The 24,042-nt window shown below is 42.9% G+C and overlaps 1 protein-coding gene across 1 annotated transcript in view; it reads left to right on the forward strand.

Moving 5' to 3' along the window:
• The window catches only part of LOC310646116 (vascular endothelial growth factor receptor kdr-like), a 201,589-nt gene that overhangs the window by 160,422 nt on the left and 17,125 nt on the right, over positions 1-24,042 (forward strand). Inside the window, exons 19-24 of the mRNA XM_083372361.1 lie at positions 2,485-2,601; positions 8,749-8,837; positions 10,146-10,311; positions 10,651-10,748; positions 12,338-12,460; positions 13,265-13,376. Coding sequence (XP_083228487.1) covers positions 2,485-2,601; positions 8,749-8,837; positions 10,146-10,311; positions 10,651-10,748; positions 12,338-12,460; positions 13,265-13,376 — 705 coding nt within the window. The remainder of the gene's footprint in view (positions 1-2,484; positions 2,602-8,748; positions 8,838-10,145; positions 10,312-10,650; positions 10,749-12,337; positions 12,461-13,264; positions 13,377-24,042) is intronic.

Consider the following 24,042-nt stretch of genomic DNA (forward strand, 5'->3'; position numbering starts at 1 on the left):
AGGGGTCAGCAACCTGAAACAGTGAAAGAGCCACTCGGAACCGGTTCCCTCACAAAAGGAAATACTGGGAGCCGCAAAAATTGTGTGCGCATGCGCGTACATGCGCAGAACAGGGTTTGACTGAAGAGTGGAGCCAAGGCAAGATATGCACCTACCCTGCATATTTGAATTGATTGGCTGAACTTTTTTAGTCCCACTTTTTTTTTTTGGACTACACATAGCAGAAGACTTGAGAGCCACAGGAGATGGCTGAAAGAGCCGCATGCGGCTCCGGAGCCACGGGATGCAGACCTGTGGCATAGGGTCTCCTGCTTGAGCAGGGGGATGGACTACAAGACCTCCGAGGTTCCTTCCAGCTCTATTCTGATTCCCCGACTGTGGTCAGTTATCTCCTCATCCTTATCTAATATCCAATATCTAAGAGGCTGTCACAAAGAAGAGCGTGGTCAATTTATTCTCCAAAGCCCCTGAAGGCAGGACAAGAAGCCACGGATGGAAACTAATCAAGGAGAGAAGCAACCTGGAACTAAGGAGAAACTTCCTGACAATGAGAACAACTAAGCAGTGGAACAGCCTGCCTCCAGACGTTGTGCAGGCTTTTAAGAAGAGACTGGACAGTCATTTGTTTGGAATGGCATAGGATTTCCTGCCTGAGCAGTGGGTTGGACTAGAAGACCTCCAATCTCCCTTCCAACTCCCTTATTCTGTTATCCTTTTATGTACAATCCAAATTTCTTCGAACACTCAATTTTTCTTCCAAGACCATCAGGAATAGCCACTATTCTCCATTTAGTACTATTTTCAAGGCTGCTTCCCACATATTTCTCCACGCTTTGGAACCATCCCACATGGAAGAACGCTGGAAAAAGTCATCCTACAACTTGCCAAATATATGAATTGTTTGAGAAACGTTTCCAAGGAAAATAGCAGTTCTCAGCAGCTGTTGTCCCTAGCTCTTTCCTGGAAGCCATTAGTATGAACAATCCTTATTGTGAGGAACTGAGCTATTGTGGGATGATGTTGCCAGAATTATTAAGTGCTAATATTTTAAATCCCAGAACAGGTGTATAATTGGTGCACGCCTCAGCCTGAGTTCAGCCTGATTTGATCTAATTTCAAAGGCCATTTTCAAGTAAGCAATTTTCCCTACAAGTGAAAAAAAGAGCAATTTGTTCAAGTTTCCTGCATGGAGAGAAGGAGACAGTCAAGGAGAAACATCTAAAGAGAGAAAGAGATAAAGAGGATGAGAGACAGAGTTAAAGAAACATGCCAGAAACCAAAAGAGTAAAATAGAATAACAGAATTGAAAAGGACTTTGGAGGTCTTCTAGTCTAACCCCCTGCTCAAGAAGGAGACCCTCTATCATTCCAGACAAATGGCTGTCCAGTTTCTTCTTAAAAGCCTCCAGTGATGGAACATCCACAACTTCTGGAGGCAAGCTGTTCCACTGGTTAATTGTTCTCACTGTTAGGAAGTTTCTCTTAATTTTAAGTTGCTTTCCTCCTTGATTAGTCTCCATCCACTGTCTGTTTTCTTGCCTTCTGGTGCTTTGGAGAATAGGTTGACCCCCTCATCTTTCTGGCAGCTCCTTAGATATTGGAAGACTGCTATCATGTCACCCTTAGTCCTTCTTTTCACTAGACTAGACATACCCAATTCCTGAAATCGTTCTTCATATCCTTCCATTTTGAAATGGCCTCCTCCCTTTGCTTAATTAAGTTGCACTATTATGGCCATCTCTTGCTAGTAGACATACCCAACTTCAGTTCCTGAGCCTGCATTTAGTCTTTCAAAGCCTTGGATGGAATCCCAAAATGCTTCTGGATGGTAGTACTGAACTGTAAACTTGAATGGAGAAGAAAGAAAATTAATCATGTCAATGGAATGCAGTGAAGGAGATTTAATTCAAGAGTAAATGAAGAGAAGCCAAACTGTAGTGTAAAACACTACGGGACTGTATTAGCAATAATTAATAAAATTCAAGCAATGGATGAAATTGGTGCCCCTTTCCACCAAGATTGAGTCTTAATCCACCTTATGAATGATTGATCATCCTGATCTTCAAGACAACCCCTAAAACCAAGTCTCTCCTTTGATCTAAATGCTTTGGGTATCTCCATCCACCCAGATTATATAGACCTCTGGAGGACAAAAAGCAGCAGCAACTTTTAGAACTTTGACTGTTGACATGGTCATCATTCTACTGTGCTATCCTAGCAGGAAATTGGGAGCAGAGAAGGTTTTCCAAAACAGCTCAACTTCTCCTTGCAGATAAGAACCTTTGAGAAGATCAAGGCAGGAAATTGTGCCTTATCTGATGAGAAATAATACCCAGAGACCCTAAAAGAGATCAGGGCGTCCTTTGTTTTTCCCCATGGTGGTGTTTGCTTCCCTTTCAAACATAAACAGGATTCGACTCTTCCTGTGACTCTTCCTCTTCCTGATATCCTGTTGTGTAAAGATGCTTGTGTCCTCTTTCTCAAGCAGAGTGTGCAACGACCAACGAGTGCAAGGCCCTGATGTCAGAACTGAAGATCCTGATCCATATTGGACATCATCTAAATGTGGTCAACCTACTGGGGGCTTGTACCAAGCCTGGAGGTGAGTGTTAGCTGATTCCTTGGTTCTGCAACCTGAGACAAAACCCAAACTTTTCATATTAATTTTTATTTACTTTTATTTGTATTCCGCCTTTATTATTTTTACAAATAACTCAAGGCAACGAACATATCTGAAGCACCTTCCCCCTTCAATTTTCCCCACAATTGCAAGGTGGGTTGGGCTGAGAAAGAGTAATTAGCCCCAAATCACCCAGGAGCTTCAATGACTAAGGTAGAACTTAGACATTAGTCCTCAAACCTGTACTGAATTGAGGATTCTTCCTATAGGTGGTGAATTAAACCACATTCAGGTGATGTGTGACCTCAACTGCACCAGAAAGATTTCTTGCATGTAATCCAGGGCAGGGATGCAATTGGCTGCCATCCAGTTGTTCTGGACTACACCTCCCACAGCAAATTAAAACTCCCTAAGATATAGAAAACACAAGATGGCCTATCTAGGCGAAAGTCAGAAGCCCGTGCTATTTTTTTCTGATAGACCTTCCTTATTGCAATAGCACTTAGACTTATATACCATCTCACAAGGCTTTACAGCCCTCTGTGAGTGGTTTACAGAGTCAGCCTATGGCCCCCAACAATCTGGGTCCTCATTTTACCAACTTTGGAAGGATGGAAGGCTGAGTCAACCTTGAGCCCATCAGGATCGAACTCCTGGCAGTGGGCAGAGTTTGCCTGCAATACTGCATTCTCACCACTGCTCCACCACAGTTCAAGTAGGAAGAAAAAGGAGGGAGGGAGGGAGGGAGGGAGGAAGGAAGGAAGGAAGGAAGGAAGGAAGGAAGGAAGGAAGGAAGGAAGGAAGGAAGGAAGGAAGGAAGGAAGGAAATGGGAAAAGCAGGGAAACTAGCAATAGCACTAGACTTTTTTAATTTAAGTTTTTATTGATTTTTTAATACAATTCAACAGTGCTTATTCAACAAACATGTTGCCTGAGTTCATCATTCACTAATACAAATTAAATTCCTAATCCCTAGTTCGTTTCTCCAACCATTGGTAAAATAAGTCCCAAGTCTGAAAATATTCTGTTTCTTCTTTTTCTTTCAATCTCAAAGTAAGTCTGTCCGTTTCTGCACAGTCTAATATTTTTTATTATTATTATTTCTTCCTCCGCACTGGACCTCTATGCTGATTCGCAGTGCTTTACAGCCCTCTCTAGGCAGTTTACTGAGCCAGCATCTTGCCCCCAGCAATCTGGGTCCTCACTTTACCAACCTCAGAAAGATAGAAGGCTGAGTCAACCCTAACCCTAACCAGTCAATGCTGCATTCTGAACACTGTGCCACCACGGCATATATATATATATATATACATATATATATATATATATATATATATATATATATATATATATATATATATATATATATCACAAATTCACAAAATCCTGTCTGAATCATGATATATATCAAGATATAATATACACAGTAGTGGGATTCAGCTGGTTCGCACCACTTCGGCAGAACCGGTAGCTAATTTTTTTGTTGCCCAGGCCCAGAATGGACTTCCGGAAGCGACATCCACACCGAGAACCGGTTATTCACATGCTTGAATCCCACCACTGAATATATATCTTAATTCACACAGGATTTTGCCCAGTTTGCACAGATTGGCTTCTGCACTTTCTGTACTGGAAAGCAAAAGTGTGTCTAGGATTAAAATAATTTGTTCAGGATACCCTCAAAGACGCTGCAGTTGGAAGATTTAGTAGAACTAAGCAACCGCAAGTATTTGGAGGCGAGCATATGTTTCCTTGTGGCACGCACATAAACACACACACATACCATTTTTTCTATCCAAGAAGCTCAGGCAGAACACAGCGCCATAAAAATGCAGCCCCCGTTGTTTACGAAGCATTCATAAAGCATTTATGAGGCTCGCTGCACCTGAATGAACATCTCACGATGTAGTCAAGATCCAGCTGGGTAAACAGTGCTGCAGAGAAAGCGGCCGTGGGACAATTGCATTCTGTGCAGCAGATTCTTTTAATCTCCGTTTCTTCAAATATGTAGAAACTTTCTACAGATAGACCGAACTGGGATTCCCCGCTGTTAGACTAGAACGGAGGTGTGTAATGATAATTTTTCTTTTTCTCCCCGACATGATTTTCCTTTTCAAAATGATAGCTTTAGACAACGTTGGCAGGCAATGGCATTATAATGTTGGAAGTAAACAGGAGGAATGGCCCAAGTTAGAGGGCTGACTTGCTATTCCAACCGGGTGTTGTTGTTTTTTCTTGGTGGGTGGCAGGGAGTACCTCTAATTACTTTCTACCAAGAAGTGAGTCGTGGAATACAGGTACATTGCATGCCTAGCTACAATGGACTCCTTTGTCCTGTGCAAAGTTGGTAACTCTAGAGGAGAAGAAAGGTAGGATGTAGAGCATATGTTGTGATTCAGGGTCAGCCTGTGGGTTCGGCAGTTGGGTCGGAAGACTCAGAGGAGGAGGAAGGGGGTGTTGAAGAGCTTGCTGATGAGAGCCCTCAGCCAGGCCCCTCCCACCTGGTCACGACAAAGACACAGCTGTGTGAGCCTGACAGCGTGGATGAAGATGACCCACAGCTGGCCCTGTTCAAGGACGCCCGACGCAGGAGGCAGTCAATCAGGAGTAAACAGAGGAAGGCAATGGGGCACCTCGGAAGGAGGCAGAGAGAAGCCATGCCCTAAACTGTATAAAAGGGGAATGCGTGGGAGGGCTGGTTTGCTGAAGGCAACCGCTTGGAAAGCTCCTATTTCTTGGTTCGTGTCTTGTTTGTTTTTGTATCAATAAATTTGGCAGGCTTAATTCCAGCCTCTTGCCTTCTTGTAAAAGGGGTTGTCCCTGCCTTTTCTGCAGGGCCGGTAGCAGGCTGGTACAGAACAGCATAGAATCATAGGGCTGGAAGTCCAGCCCCCTGCTCAAGCAGGAGACCCTATACCATTTCAGACAAATGGTTGTCCAATCTCTTCTTAAAAATCTCCAGTGATGAAGCACCCATAGCTTCTGGAGGCAAGCCATTCCACTGATTAATTGTTCTCACTGTCAGGAAATTTCTCCTTAGTTCTTGGTTGCTTCTCTCTTTAATGATCTTCTACCCATTGCTTCTTGTCCTGACCTCAGGTACTTTGGGGAATAAGTCAACCCCCTCTTTTCTGTGACTGTACTGGAAAACAGCTAGCATGTTACCCCTAATCCTTCTCTTTGTTCGACTAAACATATACCTGGTTCCCTCAATCATCATATAGTTTAGCCTCCAGACCCCTGATCATCTTTGTTGCTCTTCTTTGCACACCAAGATATGATAAGAAAATATATGGACACCAAGATACTTTATTTTGAGAAACCTCAGCTGAATTTCTTTGGGGGGTGGGGGTGGGGGCGTCAGTGCAAAATCTTGTTTTCTCCTTCATCTTGCCACCACCAACAAGAATCCTTGGGGCGTTCCCAAAATCTTTGCAGGATATGTTTAATTAAAGTCATGGTCTCGATGGTGATTTTCACTCATAAAGGATTTAGAATGCAGGAAAAATTACTTTTAATTTATCATGCAAAATGATTAGAAAAACAAGGACATAAAGCAGCAGCTATTGTGGCTTTTGATTGGCCAAAATAGGAGAAAGTAAGCATCGATGATTAGCATTAAATGCAGTTCCACTAAAATCACCATGTTAGGAAAGACTTGGCACTGAGTTTTATATAAGTTACATTCAAAAAGCAAAATAGGGTAAGTGCAAGGGAGGAAGCAGAGCAAACCAAAGAAATGAGAATCAAAATATCAGCTAGATAAGGTAACCAGAGTTTTTTTTTTCCATGCCTCAGGCTGCACTTGGCTTATGCAATGTAAGATGCATTCTGCAATAGTCAAAATGAAAAGAACATAAACTAGATTTGATGTTTATGTGGAAAAGATTCTCCGGGCGTGCATTTAATCATTTCCCTACCTATCACATTTTAAATTCCAATTTGGCAACTGACTTTGCAGGTTCAGGCTTTATGTGAAGCCTTGGGGCTCAGGTTGGACACCCCTAATGATGGACAATTTGCTAATGGGAAAAAGCAAAAAAAAATACACATGATTTCAGGGAGCTGAGCTTTTTTCTCCTATAAGAAGAAAAACAAGAAGAAAACTAGGCTTTGCGACAGATGGGCTGTCAATCTTTTCCCATACAACTACCACGTGACTCCAGATCATTCCTTTGAAATATTGGTTGGATGTGACATGGGTAGAATGTGGCGGGAGACACAATTTGCTGGGATTTGGGCATTGTACAAATTTTAGTAAATAAATAGTTAAACAGCTCTGCAGTTGAACGTGATCCTTTTGGTGAGATGGATATGACCATGGTGGACATGAGCCCTGATGACACAGTGGTGAGAATGCAGTATTTGCAGGCTAACTCTGCCAACTGCCAGGAGTTCAATCCTGACCGGCTCAAGGTTGACTCTGCCTTCCATCCTTCCAAGGTCGGTAAAATGAGGACCCGGATTGTTGGGGGCAACAGGCCGACTCTGTAAACGACTTAGAGAGGGCTGCAAAGCCCTGTGACGTGGTATATACAGTAAGTCTAAGTGCTATTGCTATGTTGCTTTGGATAGGATTGGCCATCAATTTCTTTTGAACCTCCTAATCTGCATAGGAGGATTTCCAGGAAAGATTTCCTGGCTGCTACCTGCTGTCATTTCTTTATAACACATTTGAGGACTCGATTTGGCGTGGTACTTAAGGCATTGGGCTAGAGCCCAGGAGACTATGAGTTTTTGTCCTGCCTTAGATACAAAACCAGTTGGCTGACATTACTCCAGTCAGTTACTCTCAACCCTAGGAAGGAGGCAATAGCAAGCCTCCTCTGAATTCTTGCCAAGAAAACTCCAGGGATTAATCCAGGCAGTCACTACCAACCAAGACTGACTTGAAGCCACCAAAAAGAGACCTTTAAGTCTTTGCGATAGCACAGGGATGGGAAGATCCTCAGCCCTGATGACCCCATTCTAGAAGTTCCTTTTACCACTAGAATCAAGGTGAGCCACCTTTTTGTCAAGTGGAACAACCGTCTTCCTCAAACAGAATTTTGGGGGCAGACGGTAAACCTGAGCTGCCTTTGGAACTCTGGCTGCAACTGATTTGCTTTGATTTATTATGTAAACCATCCTGAGTCACGATGTTCCGAGGCAGTGCAGAAATAAATACATGAAAGAATAAATACATGTTGGCTTTGATCTTGGCATCACCAAGGGGGTTATTGGATCTCTGCTGACCACCGTTGGAAAAGCAAGTTCTTGTCAACATTAGAGGGGGAGGAGGGGAGGGGAGGGGAGGCCAGGAGGGGAGGGGAGGAGACAAGACAAGACAAGACAAGGGGAGAGGGAGGAGAGGAGAGGAGAGGAGAGGAGAGGAGAGGAGAGGAGAGGAGAGGAGAGGAGAGGAGAGGAGAGGAGAGGAGAGGAGAGGAAGGGAAGGGAGGAGAGGAGAGGATTATATTTATATCTCATTTGCTTCCCAAGAGCTCAGCATGGTCCGTTGCAATGTTGCAGGTGTGCCCCAAAGAGGCAGAGCTTGTTCTTTTTAACAAAATCATTTCAAGCTTGAAGACATCCATGATCCTTAACCTACCCAACTTTCTGCGTAACATTCTGTTGTGTTGCTTCTTCAGAGGCAACCATGTCTTGAATGGCCAAAGCTAAACAGCTCTCATATGTAAGCTAAGCTCTGACATTAGTCTCTTGATTAATGGAAACGGTGGTGTCTTTGATGGCAACTAATGGTGCTAATGAATCACATAACTGCTATTAGTGGGGCGAGGAGGCATGTTCAGAAGGATGGAGAGACAAACTGTAAGACCTTTAGTGGCTAACAGGGATAGCAGGGAGCAGTCTAACATCTGCACAATCACCCATCAGCAAGTAAAATCCGGTGTCTGTCCCATTAACCAGAAAATATGGCCATTAGCCAGTGAGTGTGTGTGTGTGTGTGTGTGTGTGTGTGTGTGTGTGTGTGTGTGTGACTTCCTGGCCCGTTTTCTGACCTACTTCTTTTATCCATTGCCCATTTCCTTCTGTGCTTGCAAGAGAGATGTTTACTAGCTTTTGCTTATTCCTACAATGTTCCCATGTGTTACCATTTTGTGAACTTCCTTTTGATCATGTCTGCAGGTCCTCTGATGGTCATTGTAGAATATTGCAAGTATGGAAATCTGTCTAATTACCTGAGAGGGAAACGAGGGGACTTCATTATATGCAAGGTAAATTATATGCCCCTCCTTTGAAAAACTTCAGATGGAAAAGGGTTCTATTTCTTGCCCAAGTGAGGATTGGGTCTGAGTCAACTTGTTTGTTCGTTTGTAAAATTTATTAGCTGCCCATCTAACCTCAAGTTAACTTTGGGTGGCTTACAATCGTAGAAGATAAACTAAAAACGTAAACAAGTTAGTACGACAAGTCAAACACTGCAACGCAATTAAAAGTAGCATGGGAGGGACGTGGGATCTGTTGTTCATCAATCAACTACCCCCAATGTGATTGGAACCCTGAGCCAATTGGCAGCATAACAGAATAGCAGAGTTGGAAGAGACCTTGGAGGTCTTCTAGTCCAGCCCCCTGCTCAAGCAGAAGACTCTATACCATTTCAGATAAATGATTGTCCAGTCTCTTCTTGAAAACCTCCAGTGATGGAGCACCCACAACTTCTGGAGGCAAGCTGTTCCACTGGTTGATTGTCCTCACTGTTAGGAAGTTTCTCCTCAATTCCAGGTCGCTTCTCTCCTTGATTAGTTTCCATTCATTGTTTCTCGATTTACCTCCTGGTGCTTTGGAGAATAAGTTGACCTTCTCTTCTTTGTGTCAGGAGGGTTGGAGCGAATCTTACTTGTGGTGGGGGAGATGTTCCAGAGGGCAGGAGCAACAGCAGAGGAGGCTCTCCTCCTGCATCCCTCCAGCTGGAATAATCAGGCTGGTGGGATCCTCAGCGTGCCTACTCTGCTGGCACAAATAGGACGGGCCAATCCCAATGGGGTGAGATGGTCCCCCAAGTAACCTGGACCCAGGCAATGTAGGGCTTTAAAAGTGACTACCAACCCCTTGAATTGCACCCAGAAGCAGACCAACAGCCAATGCAACTGGTGGAGCAGAAGAGTTACAGGGACCAAATTCAACCATGTATGTTCATTTCTTACACATTGGAATCAGCATCGGAATACAACTGGAAGGGACCTTGGAGATCTTCTAGTCCAGCCCCCTGCTCAAGCAGGAGATCCTTAGGGAGACTTTTATGCAAAATGAAAGATTAATCCTTTTGGGGATTTTGCCCTCATGCTTAATGAAGTTGTGGCTAGCAGATGAAAAATGGATGGTGCGGTTTGAAGACGGTGCAGTGTGGTGCTAGCTTGATTTATGAGCTATGAGCAAACCGTGACTCAGTTAAATGGACATAGCCTGTAATGCAAAAACTGCCAATTCCTTTTGTGAACCTAGGTCTCCTGTTTAAGCATGTTGTTTGAACCCACCCAGTGAGTAATAACAGGCTTCTTCAAGAGCTCTTTTTTCATCCCTAGTCACCAGAAAATTCAGACTGCTCAGAGAAAGGATTGAAGGAGTCGATAAGTGACTTAACCGAGCTAATTAAGAGGCGTCTGGAAAGCGTGGCCAGCACGGGCAGTTCTGCCAGCTCCGGATTTGTTGAAGACAAGAGTTACACAGATTCTGATTCAGAAGAAGAAGGTCAGTGAACACCCATCAACCCACTTTCTGGTCTCTTTGAAGTTCCAATTCTGTCTCCTTCTGGTCTACACCAGGGCTGGTCCATCTGCGAATGTGTGAGCAAGTTGGAGGAAATTAAAAAGCCTTCACATCCTCTTGGTCATATTCTTAGCAAAGATGGGCTATCTGATTTTGAAGCTTTGAGCTTGCTACATTAGCCTTTTTTGTGGACACAGAATATACAATCGCAGGACTGGAGGAGACCTCAGTACAGATCTCCGGTCATCCTAAGTAGGTGGGTCTTTCTGCAAAAATGCTCCTTTGCATCCCTGGCTCAGATCATCCATTGCTTTGTCCTAGATGCCGAAGATCTTTACAAGCGGCCTCTGACTTTGGAGGACTTGATATGCTACAGCTTCCAGGTAGCTAAAGGCATGGAGTTTCTGGCCTCAAGAAAAGTAAGTCTCGTTGCAAGAGGTGTCAAAAATGATGGCTGGGTTCACAGAACAAGTTAAATTAGTGTTTCCCGCATGTCACAAAATCCCAGATGTATGGATCTCAACACTCAGATTTCTAAGCAACAGAAAACCTGACTAGGAAATACAGGATATTGCAGCCTACTCTATACATCTTGACAGATGCCAAGTTGAGAAACACTATACTGGCCTAAACTAAAATGGGCTTGGGAACCTCATCTCAATCATTATAAGTTCATTTATTGGGCTATTAGACACCCAGCCAGCCAATGATCATCTAGAACCATTTTGGGCATGACCCTGATATTCCTCTTGTTATTTCTAGTGCTTTATTATTATGGGTGACCTTTTTTTTAATGCCATCCAACATTTCCAAGAAAGCAGCAGTAGAACAACTGGAGTTCTATTCTTCAGATTCAGACGAGACCTAATAAGTATTGGGAAAACCTATTTATATAACCATTAGTTGGATGTAATGGAATGAGATTCAGAAGTTGTGATAAAAATTTAATTAGCAAAATAGAATCCTGTTTTATATATGGAGGTATCAAAGGAGCCCTTTGAAGGTATTTATTCCTTGGAAAGGTTTTAGTGCTTCATAGGGACGCGGTGGCTCAGTGGGTTAGGACGCTGAGCTTGTCGATCAGAAGGTCGGCAGTTTGGTGGGTCGAATCCTGAGTGCCGCATGACAGAGTGAGTGCCTGTTACTCGTCCCAGCTTCTGCCAACCTAGCAGTTCGAAAGCACGTAAAAAGGCAAGTAGAAAAATAGGGACCCCTACAGTGGGAAGGTAACAGTGTTCCGTGCGCCTTTGGCATCTAGTCATGCCGGCCACATGACCACGGAGACGTCCTCGGACAAGCGCTGGCTCTTCGGCTTTGAAACGGAGACAAGCACCAACCCCTAGAGTCCGAAACGACTAGCGGGGGAACCTTTACCTTTACTTTACCTTTAGGGATTCAGAAACCAAGGAAGTACTAAAACGTACACAAAAAATAACACCCAGCTATAGGTAGGTCTACTCCTAACGTGTTCCACAAGTTAGGAGAAGCTTCTTGGATGAGAAATGGAACATCTTCTAGGAAAAACAAAGCCCAACCATCTTTTGAAAAGGGATCTTTGGAACAACCATCAGCTGGATGACTGAGAATCTCCATAGACCACTTGTTCCACAGTATCCAACCACCCCATTCTGGACTCTTAGGAAACATGCCAGGTTTAATGCTTGTGGAACATCACACAGCACTTGATCTTCCACAAACCCATAGTCAAAATTTACCTGTTCTCTAAGATGTCATATGACACCAGAGAACTTTAAATTGCAGAAATGAACAGGGACATCCTTGGAAGTAGAGAATCAAAAGGTCAAGATATTGTCCACAGGCATGCGATCTCAGCACATCCCATTTTATCTGTGGCACCAATGAAAATGGCCAGGGCTCCAGTTGAACAGTCAGAGACACCCACTTGAGCTTTTTCAGGCCACCATCTTTCCTCGGTAATAGATAAAGGTCATTGGTTGTTTGTTTGTTTTTCCTGATTTCCTTCTATTTCTTTTTTTTTTTATTCCAGTGCATACACAGAGATTTGGCTGCCAGGAACATCCTTCTTTCTCAAAATAACGTGGTGAAGATTTGCGATTTTGGATTGGCCAGAGATATATACAAAGATCCTGATTATGTGCGGAAAGGGGATGTAAGTATGGGGCTGGGTGTTGTAAGACCCTTTTCCTAATTGTGCCCATCATGGGGTGGAATGTGGGTTGGGTTCCTAGCAGGGAGGGGCTGATTTCCATGGGGCAAAGAGGCAGAGGAGCTTGGAAAGTTTAATCAGCAAGGAAGAGGGTTGAAATGGTTCCTCTCTGGCAGTTCCAAAGTATATCTGTAGTTAAGCAGATAGTTGCTTTAGACTGGCAAGATTCTGTCTATAGGTGGAGAACAATAAGGGAAACTGCCCAGAAATAACTCTTATGTTTCGCTCTTGATTCTTGGGGCCTGACATCTGACCTCCTTTGACATCATTAATCACAAATGTTAATCATCCCTGCTCCCCACCTCCCCCACCCCTGTGATATTGAATAGGATACACATGCTTTGATCAACGTATTTAATATCCAGTTCAGATTGGTGACACAACTAGGTCTTCTTTCCTAATCATGAGAATACCATCTAAAACAGGGGTCCTCAACCTTGGCAACTTTAAAACTTGTGGACTTCGACTCCCAGAATTCCTCAGCCAGCAAAGCTGGCTGAGGAATTCTGGGAGTCGAAGTCCACAAGTCTTAAAGTTGCCAAGGTTGGAGACCCCTGATCTACAGTAAAATAATACAGTGCACATCCCAGCATTGCAACACAAGCTCCACCTTTTTTTAACTTGCATCACAATGTGACAAGCAAATACAAGAGGGGTTGAGTTTGCACTGTAACACACAACAATGTACACTTGCCTGACCGTCCATCTTGGATGACACACCAACCTTGTGCTTCTTTCCTTTCCCAGGCCAGGCTGCCCCTGAAATGGATGGCTCCAGAAGCAATTTTTGACAAAACTTACACAACTCAGAGTGATGTCTGGTCCTTCGGTGTGCTGCTGTGGGAAATATTTTCCCTAGGTAAGAATTGTTTTGCCTTGCTTTGATTTTAAGTAGAAGACGTATGAGCACTTAATGTCGTAAAAGGATATCAGAGTGGGATGTTTACTACTGGAAATTGACCAACCTAAACCAGGAATGAAGGCGTCCCCAGATAATGTTGCAGGATCCAATCTGGGTCAGTCACTGGTACCTGAGGCTTAGTCTTCCGAGCTTTTGAACGCATGTTGGATCCTCAGGGAACTTCTCTCTCGCCAAAATGTGTGCTTTGGACTATTCTATGCATAGTATTTATGTGGCCCCTGGTTGTGTGGGGGTTTTTAGTTTTTTTATTTATTTATTTTAATCCATTTATATCCCGCCCTTCTCCGAAGACTCAGGGCGGCTTACAAACTTAGCAGTAGCCTTCATTCTATGTATATGCCTGCTTATTAGGGCTTTCACACACCTCCCAAGCGGCATTATTACAAAGTCAGCTTAATTGCCCCCAACAATCTGGGTCCTCATTTTACCTACCTCGGAAGGATGGAAGGCTGAGTCAACCTTGAGCCTGGTGGGACTCGAACCTGCACTAATTGCAGGCAGCTGGTGTTACTTAAGGAGGCATTAGCCCACTGCTCCACCAAGGCTCTTTATGAATTGTTGATTGGGTTGTTGCCGTTGGCTCTTGTTTCCTTGCACTGCCAAGTCCTCGGCTCACAGAATAGCCCAAAGCAGACATTCTGCAGAGAGAGAAGTTTCCTGATTGATGGGTTTCAACACAAATCTGAAAGCTCGGAAGACTAAACCAAGCCAGATTGGATCCTAAACCACATTTATTATTAAAGCAGGTCCTTTTCTAGAAGGAAAGCATCTTTCCCTTGTAAGGGCAACAAAACCTGTGTTGCAGCCAAGCTGCTGTCAACAGCATCTTTCATTCATTCCTGACCTGCAGCACTTGATGAGTGTGAACTGCTGCGCACATCCCCCTTTCACAATTCCAACATGAGAGGGGACTGAAGATACTGGATTAGCAGCAGAGAAATCTAAGTTGAGTTCAGCCTCACCTACAGAGCTGACTTGGGTCCGGGGTAATCTTTTAACCAAGCAATTGTTATTTATTTATGAAATGTATGAACCACTTCAGGCCAACGGTCCTGATTGCTGTATAGGGAACCATAGCAGCACAACTGATGCAAAACAGCGCAATCAAAGCCGATGAAACTAAGGCACAGCCTTGTAACAGCTATTATTTCTGGCACCAACAGTTTTTGGCAGCAATCAAATCTTAAGATTTCTCTGGACCTGGTTGGTGAAAAGCTCAGAGGCTACGAGGGAGGGAATGGCTACAGAGGTGAAAGGTGGATGTATTCCTGAAAAAAAAGGACATAACTCTAAAACGGTAGTCCCACCGATGCTTTTTTCAAAAGGCAACTGAACTTTCTTTGTTTTTGCTCAAAGACGTTTCTCTTCTCATCCTTCCATTCTCCACCATTCAGTCAGAACTGAAGAAGCTTCTTGGATGAGAAGAGAAATGTTTTCAAGGACAAAAAAAACCAAGTTCCATTGCCTTTTGAAAAAGCACCTTTGGGACAAGCTGGATGACTGAGATTTTCCTTGAACATCTTATAAAGGGAGTCCTCGACTTACCACGGTTCGCTTAGCAACTCGTCAATGTTACGATAGGTCTCCCCGGGGTTCAAGTTCTGATGGCTGCTGCTCCTCTTCACAGTCGTGACCACATTTTGGATGCTTACCAACCGGCTTGCGTTTGCAGCATCCTGTGGTCACGTGACTGGGTTTTACGAGATTTTTGCCAGAAACCAGCCTGTATTTCCCATTTCCAGTAAAATCAACCCATAGAGAACATTTCGTCCACTTGATGACTGTCACAAAAAACGGTAATAAAGTCAGATCGATCATTTGGTTGACCTGCTTGACAACTGTCACAACTTAGGACAAAATGGGCAGTTTCCATTACAGCCATAACGTCAGGACTGCCTACAAATAAAGGAACGTGAGAACAGCCATTGTAGAGGATTCCGCTGCTCAAGGGCTAAACCCAGCATGGACGTTTTCTTCCACGTCTCCATGAGACATATTTCCCGTCAGCACCACCACATAAGTTAGAAACACAGTACACTATGTGAGAAAAGGCGGCAGCCGCCCATCCTGTTGGCTGCATATTTTAGGAGGAGTTTCCCAAACATACCTTTTAGACTGAGATGGAAAGTCTAGTAACATCCTGAGCTCCTACTGCTAAGTTTTATGAACCAGTGTTCTGGTCAAGGTCAAGAGTTTGCTGGCTGGGTTCTCCGATGTTCAGTTTTATACACGCACACACACACACATAGTGTGTTTGTATGGGTATATGGGTATATGTGGATAGATAGATAGATGATAGATAGATAGATAGATAGATAGATAGATAGATAGATAGATAGATAGATAGATAGATAGATAGACAGACAGATAGACAGATAGACAGATAGACAGACAGACAGACAGACAGACAGACAGACAGACAGACAGATAGATAACTCTTCTCTCCTCATGGCAGGTGTGATTGTGTAATTGAAGTCTTCCCCTTTTTCTCATACAACCCCCTACTCAAGCAGGAGACCCTAGACCAGACATGTCAAACACAAGGCCTGGGGGCTGGATCCAGCCCACGAAGTGGTTTCATGCGGCCCACGAAGCCATCCTGGAAACAGTGAGGGAACGGCCCCCGCTGCCTTGGCCCTGGCCCAGAGACCCTCCTTCTGCCAGAGACCCTCAGATCTGTCCCACTCCTGCCCAGGCCCGCATAGGCACCCTTGATGCGAACGATGTAGAGCTGGCCACGCCCACCCAGTAGGCCATACGCACTCTGGCCACGCCCACCCAGTAGGCCACGCCCACCCTGGCCGTACCCACCCAGCCCCCTGAGGGCAACCTCAATGCTGATGTGGCCCTCAATGAAATTGAGTTTGACACCCCTGCCCTGACCATTTCAGACAAGTGGTTGTCCAGTGATGGAGCACCCACAACTTCTGGAGGCAAGCCGTTCCACTGGTTAATTGTTTGGACTATCAGGAAATTATCTCCTTGATGGTTCTCTCCTTGATTAATCTCCATCCATTGCTTCTTGCCCTCCCTTCAGGTGGTCACAGGAACCATCCTTACCTTTTTGTCCCCTCCCCTCAGACCGCCCCCCCCTCCCCGCCATTTAGCATCTCCCAGAAACAAGGTTGGGTGATTCAGGGGAAGAAATAATGATATACGAGTCCCATTCAAAAACAATTTGCAAATATCAAGCAGATGAGAGCTATGGATTTACATCCTCCGACAGACTGCAAGTGGGGAAGCCGGTCTATTCCAATTCCTCCGCCAAATGTATTCACAGGCTGGAGGTGATAATCATCTAGAAAGGAGTTTGAATTATAAGCCTGAGCAGGTCAGGGAAGGAAAATAATAAATAAATATGAAGCTAGGCTTCCTGCCTCCCTGCGGGTCACAGTCTAAAAATAGGGGGGGGGGAAGAGGAAGGAAGGGGAAAGGTGGCAGGAGAAGCAACAGGAAAAGGACACGTGACGATGGCGGTAACCCAAGTTTCAGTTTTGTAGCTGACTTTGAATGGTCGCTAAATGAATGTATAAGGTAACCCTCTTGTTACAACCACAATCAAGGACCAAATGTATGTCGCTAAGCGAGAGATTTCTTAAGTGAGTTTTGGCCCCTTTTTACGACCTTTCTTGACACAGCTTGTTAAGTGAGTCAATGCAGTTGTTAAGTTAGTCACATGGTTGTTAAATGAATCTGGCTTCCTCATTGACTTTGCTGGTCAGGAGGTCACAAAAGGGGATCACATGACCCCTGGGACACTGCAATTGCCATAAATACGTACGTGCCAGTCGCCAAGCATCCAAATTTTGATCCTGTGTCCATGGGGATCTTGAAGAAACTAGGATTAAACAAATAATAGCTCCTGTGGATCCGCTCACTGTTTTTTCGAGGTTGAATTGGTTTATGAACTACATTTAAAATTCAATTCGGGTATTCCTTGGTACGGGCACATCATTCCTGGAACAAGATTGGAAGGTGGGAAGTCATGTTAACCTGTCGGGGGCAGAAAATTAGGAATCTCTCGCCCACAAATTGTATTAAGAGGAAGAAGCATTCCTGATTTGCAGCAATTAATAAGACTTGTTATCTAGAGTGGGTGCGACTGGACTCTTCGTCAATCTTCTTCTAGAATAATGTCTCTCAACCTGGGCAACGTGACGATGTGTGGACTTCCACTCCCAGAATTCCCCAGCCAGCCATGCTTCTGGGAGTTGAAGTCCACACATCTTCACGTTGCCAAGGTTGAGAAACTGTTCTGGGTTTTCAGCTTCAGTTTCAGAAAAATGATGAGGCAGAACTGCACGCTAATCTGAGTAGAGAATGGAAAAGGAACTGAACAGAACAGAATCTTTAGGCTCTTACAGAAGCTAAGAGAATAACAGAGTTGGAAGGGACTTTGGAGGTCTTCTAGTCCAGTCCCCCGCTCAGGCAGGAGACCCTATACCATTCCAGACAAATGGCTGTCCAATCTCTTCTTAAAGGCCTCCAGTGATGGAGCACCCACAGCCTCTGAAGGCAAGTCGTTCCACTGGTTAATTGTTCTCACTGTCAGGAAGTTTCTCCTTAGTTCCAGGTTGCTTCTCTCCTTGATTGGTTTCCATCCATTGTTTCTTGTCCTGCCTTCTGGTGCTTCGGAAAATGTGAGGGTTTAGTTTTTTTGCTGGACAGAAAAATGAACCCAGGATGGCTACAAAGCTCAAGTGATGGAAAGCAATAGATGTCTATTTCTACATCTATTTCTATCTGTTTCTCCAAAAACACCCAAACAAGCATCTCTTCTGCCTGTAATGCTTTCACACCAGCAGCAATTTTCCTTGTCCTGCATCACTTCTTTCCTTCCTGCCTGCCTGCCTCTTTGCTGTTAATTTTGCATCCAACTTGAGCAAAGACCCTGGGGTGGATTTCATAATTTGTCCTCATTAGAGTGATCGGTTGCCTTCCATTGATCCTAAGTGATGCCACGCAAGCATGGATGAGGAAGTGGGGGGGGGAATGGAAGAGAGCTCTGCTTGGGACCCCCTTAAGGCTAAAGTGCAAAATGGAAAGGAAGGAAAATCACTTGATGGAGCAGCCCAACTCTGCTTGATGGAAGAAGGGCGAGGAAGGAGCATCGGCAAACTTTTTTTTATTGAAAAGTTTTAAAATACATTTTATCTTTAACAATCCCCCCTCCCCCTCCCCTACCTATCCCTCCCTACCCCTACCCCCCTTCCCCCCTCCCCCCCCCCGACTTCCCAGAGCTAAGTACAGGGTATAAGAACAAAGAACAATCATAAGCATCCATATGCTACCAACAATAAATTCTTAAATTTATCACTCTCTAGCTCAAATAAGACAACTACAAACAATACTAACATTTCATATAGAAAAGAAAAGAGAAAAGAAAATAGAAAGGAAGACTTATTCAAATGCTAAATGAAACTTTTTAGTCCCATATTTGTTCTGGATATATTCAATCCATTTTTTCCACTCCATAATATATCGTTCTTGCGAATGATCTTTCAAATAAGCCGAGATCTTTGCCATCTCTGCCAGGTCAGAAACCTTTAAAGTCCATTCTTCTATGGTCGGCAGTTCCTCCTTCTTCCAATATTGACCTATTAAAAGTCTTGCTGCTGTAATTAGATTCAACATCAATTTAGTGTCCACAGCCGTAGCATCTGTAATTATACCCAACAAAAAAAGTTGCGGAGAAAACTTTATCCTTCGCTTGAAGATCTTCTGCATATTCCACCAAATTTTTATCCAAAAAGCCTTGACCTTTTTACAAGTCCACCAAATATGAAAATATGTTGCATCTTCACCACCACACCTCCAGCATTTTGGCTGATAATTCGGATACATACTTGCAAGCTTTTTAGGATCTAAATGCCATCTATAAAACATTTTATAAAAGTTCTCTCTTAAATTTTGAGCTTGTGTAAATTTTACATTCCTCACCCAGATCTTTTCCCACGTGTCCATTGTAATAACTTCTTGGATATTCTGGGCCCATTTTATCATACAATCTTTAACAAGTTCTGTTTCTGAGTCAATTTCAATCAATTCAAGATATATCCGTTTGATATGTGCTGGACCCTGATTTCTAATTTGCTTTATCAAATTTTCATCAGTCATTGTAAAACCAGTTTTCTGATCTTCTTTCCACCTGGCCCGTAACTGAGTATATTGAAACCAAGTTTGAACAATCTTCTCATCTCGCAAGAGATTATACGGCTTCAAACACCAGACATTTCTTTCCAGACTTAGGATCTCCTTATACGTAGTCACATCGTGTTTGAAACCAACATTTATGTTTTCTATTGCGTGTTTTGGAATTGCCCACAATGGCATCTTACAGTCTAACTTATGTCTATACTTCTTCCAAACTCTCAACAATGCCTGTCTTAAAATATGCACTTTAAACACATTATCTACCTTCTTATCATACAACAAATATGCATGCCAGCCAAATAACAAGTCGTGGCCCTCAAGATTTAATAATCTCTCTTGTGTCAAATTAATCCAATCACTTATTCCTGCTAACGCAGCAGCTTCATAATATAATTTAAGATTGGGCATTTTAAGACCACCTCTTTCACGAGTATCCTGCATAATCTTAAGTTTAACTCGTGGCCTTTTCCCTGCCCAGACAAATTTATTGATACCCCGCTGCCATTCTTCCAGATTAGAATCTTTCTTAAGAACCGGTATCATTTGAAATAAGAATAAAAATTTAGGCAGGACATTCATTTTCACTGCTGCGATTCTTCCCAACAAAGACAATTGCAATTTTTCCCAACTCTCCATTTCTTTTTGAATTTTTCCCCATAATTTTTCATAGTTATTTTTATATAACTTTGTATTAGAGGGTGACAAAAACACCCCCAAATACTTGACCCTTTTAGCAATCTCAAATCCAGTTAATCCTTCTAAAAGAGCCTTTTGCGATACTGTCATATTTTTGGCCAGAATTTTAGTTTTTTGTGCATTAACTTTAAATCCAGAAACCTTTCCATATTGCATTATTATCTCCATCAGGTCCACAACAGAGTACTCCGGCTGGGTCACCGTAACAACCAGATCATCTGCGAATGCTCTCAACCTATAATCCTGATCTCTAATTTGTATACCCTTAATTCTTTCCGAATTCCGTATTTTTACCAATAATATCTCCAATGTTAACACAAATAACAAAGGCGATAACGGACACCCTTGCCTTGTGCCCTTCTCAATATTACATGCTTCAGTCAAACTATTGTTAACTATTATTCGGGCAGTTTGTTTTTGATATAATGCCCTAATTGGTTGCAAAAATTTATCCCCAAAATTCATTTTATCTAAAACTTTCATCAAAAATTGCCAATTCAATTGATCAAAAGCTTTTTTAGCATCTAAAAAGATTAGCGCCGCAGGGATCTGGTTGTTCCTTTCCAAAAACTCTAACACATCAACTATATGCCTCACATTATTTTTCATTTGCCTACCACTAATAAACCCAGTTTGATCCCCATGAATCACCTGTTGCAGAACCCTCATCAATCTGTTAGCCAACACCTTAGCAAATATCTTATAATCTGTATTTAAAAGTGATATCGGTCTGTAATTTTTTACTTGAGTAGCATCTTGATCTTCCTTCGGAATCAAAGAGATAAAAGCAGTTCTCCAAGACGGAGGCACCTTTCCCCCTCTCTGAATTATCTGGAACAGTTCCTTTAATGGCTTTATCAACTCCATTTGTAAATTTTTGTAGTAAACCGCAGTCAAACCATCCGTACCTGGCGCTTTGTCCAACTTCAATTCCTTAATTGCTATAAAAATTTCTTCTTCTGTTATCAATTAGTTAATCTCCTCTTTTTGTATTTGCGTAAGAACCGGGATGCTAGCATTCTCCAAATATACATCAATGTCCTTTTCATTAATCTTCTCCTTAGCATATAATTTAGAGTAAAAATCCAAAAAGGCTTCCTTAATAAGATCCTGTTGAAACACAACCTTTCCCTTATGTTCAATTTTATCTATATTGGAAGCCCTTTGCTTTTTCCTTAGTCTATAAGCTAGCCATCTACCTGGCTTGTTAGCATTGCAAAAAGTATTATGCCTAGCATTGGCAAACATTGATTAATTGTTCTCACTGTCAGGAAATTCCTCCTTAATTCTAGATTGGATCTCTCTTTGCTAAATTTCCATCTGTTACTTCTAGTCCTACCCTCAGGTCTTTGGAGAATAACCCGTTCCCCTCTGTGACAGCCCCTAAGGACTGGAAGACTGTTGTCATGTCACCCCTTAGTCCTTCTCTTCCTTAGACTAAACAGGCCAAGTTCCCTCCGTTGAGGTTCCATTGGCATTAAAACCAGATTAAATCTTCTTCCAGTTTCTTCCTTAGCTTCACGGAGCCCAGATTATGAAAGAATGGCATTCTGCAGCGCCTTAGGGGGGCCATGGAGGAATTGAGACAATTACAAAGCTAGAACTTAATCAGCTAGTTATGAACTTTTGATGAGGAAGCTGGCTATCAGGAGACAGATTTCCGACTGTGAAATAGAAAAGTGAAGTATACAACAGGAACTTTCGCTCCCTTAAATTGACTGTTATTTTATCATTCTTCGGCTTCTCCCACAAAGCATTTGGGATTGAGGGGGTTTTGTTTTGTTTTGTTTTGTAATATTGGTTGCATGGATGCAGTCAAGCAATTATAGAGGCCACAGCTGCACATTTACGGTGTTATAATCAGCTTTTCTGTGAATCCAAAATGCAATTGGGGTAGCCAACTTCCAGAGCTGTCTTGGCCGATAAAAAATTCACCAGGGACAAAGCCAGATTTAACAGAGACTTTAAATAAACAAAGGCCTTTTCAAAAAAAAATCTTAACCAGGCACACCAACACAACTGATGTCATATGGAATGGTTGCAATTCAGAGGTGGACTTTTTCTCTTTCTTTTGTGCAGCATATCCTTCTTTCTAAACAGTAGCTAAGTTCTCAAAATGGAAAAAAATAAATAATGCCTTAAAGTATTACAGTGGCAAAACCTCCACGTGCCTATGCACAGTATGCTTCTGCGTTCATGTGTGTGTTTGTGCGTGCATCTTGATTACAGCTATAAGAAGTTGCAAACATCAAATAATCTTTGAAGAAAAACAGTCCAGTTGCCTTCTAAAAAAACACCTTTGGGTCAAGGCCTACTTGTATTAATATGAACATGCTATTATCAAGTGCCTGCAATGTGTCAGCTGCATTTTTTAATGAAATATTTGCTGATGGACACAGAAACGTCTGATGAAAATCTAGCAAGAGCTGGGCTGAGACGGGTCAGCACCATCAATTTATAAATGGTAGAAAATCTGCACAATGCAAGTAACAGCAGGATTCCTGTGGAAATTTTTTTCCAGCGATGACAGTGGATTCCAGCAATGAGATCTGGATTAACGTTCTTTGCTTTTTCTTTCTTTCTTCTACTTTTCAAGGAAGTCAAGCTGAATTAAAATTTGCTCAGCTCTTTCAAAGTGTGTGGGGTTTTTTCCTCCTTGACATTTGTATTAGGTTAATATATCAATATGCTGTTCGCTTTCCTTGTCATCTTTGTTCAGCGTCATAACAGCAGGAATCCCTCTTCTGCAAGATTTCAAATAACAAGGTGCTGACAGCTGACACGGAGTTTATCTTCCTACAGCTTTTCTGCCCAGACCATTTGTCAGAACTTCTTATTGATTCGTAGTTATTGATTTGGCATTTCACAAGTTTCTGGAACAATCCATGTTTTGCTCCTGAGCATGTCCTCTCAAAGGCTAGGGTATAAGATGGTCATTTTGCTTGCTTGTTGCAAAGAAATTGTGGGCGCTCCATCACTGCAGATTTTTAAGAAGAGGCTAGCTAGACAGTCACTTGTCTGAGATGGTCTAGGTTCTCCTGCTTCAGCAGGGGGCTGGACTAGAAGACCTCCAAGGTCCCTTCCAGCTCTATTCTATTCTAAATGTCTGTATCAGAATCAGAATCAGAATAGAGCTGGAAGGGACCTTGGAGGTCATCTAGTCCAACCCCTGCTCAACCAGGAGATCCTATACCATTTCAGACAAATGACTGTCCAGTCTCTTCTTAAAAAGCTCCAGTGATGAAGCACCCACAATGTCTGAAGACAAGCTATTCCACTAGTTAATTGTCCTTGCTGTTAGGAAGTTTCTCCTTAATTCCAGGTTGCTTCTCTCCTTGATTAGCTTCCATCCATTGTTTCTTGTCTTGCCTTCTGGTGCTTTTGAAAATAAGTTGACCCCCTCCTCTTTGTGACCACCCCTCAATTACTGGAACACTGCTATCATGTCCCCCCAGTCCTTCTTTTCTGTAGACTAACCAAACCCAAATCCTGCAACCTTTCTCCATATTTTTAGTCTCCAGGCCTTTAATGATGATTACATGATTAAATTTAATGATTCTTATGAATGAGGATGCATTCTCAAGAAGCCAATCTGCATTGGCTTCTTGTGAATGCATCATCGACTTGCAGATATGAGACTCTAGAGCCCACTAGAATTTCCCAGAATCTTGAGGGTAAATGTCAGAGAGTCCTCAAAGTTAATGAGTAGTCATTTTAATGAGACCAAAGAGGAGCATGGTAACTCTGATGGTTA

Source organism: Vipera ursinii (genome assembly GCF_947247035.1).
Source record: "Vipera ursinii genome assembly, chromosome: 12".
Taxonomy (NCBI): domain Eukaryota; kingdom Metazoa; phylum Chordata; class Lepidosauria; order Squamata; family Viperidae; genus Vipera; species Vipera ursinii.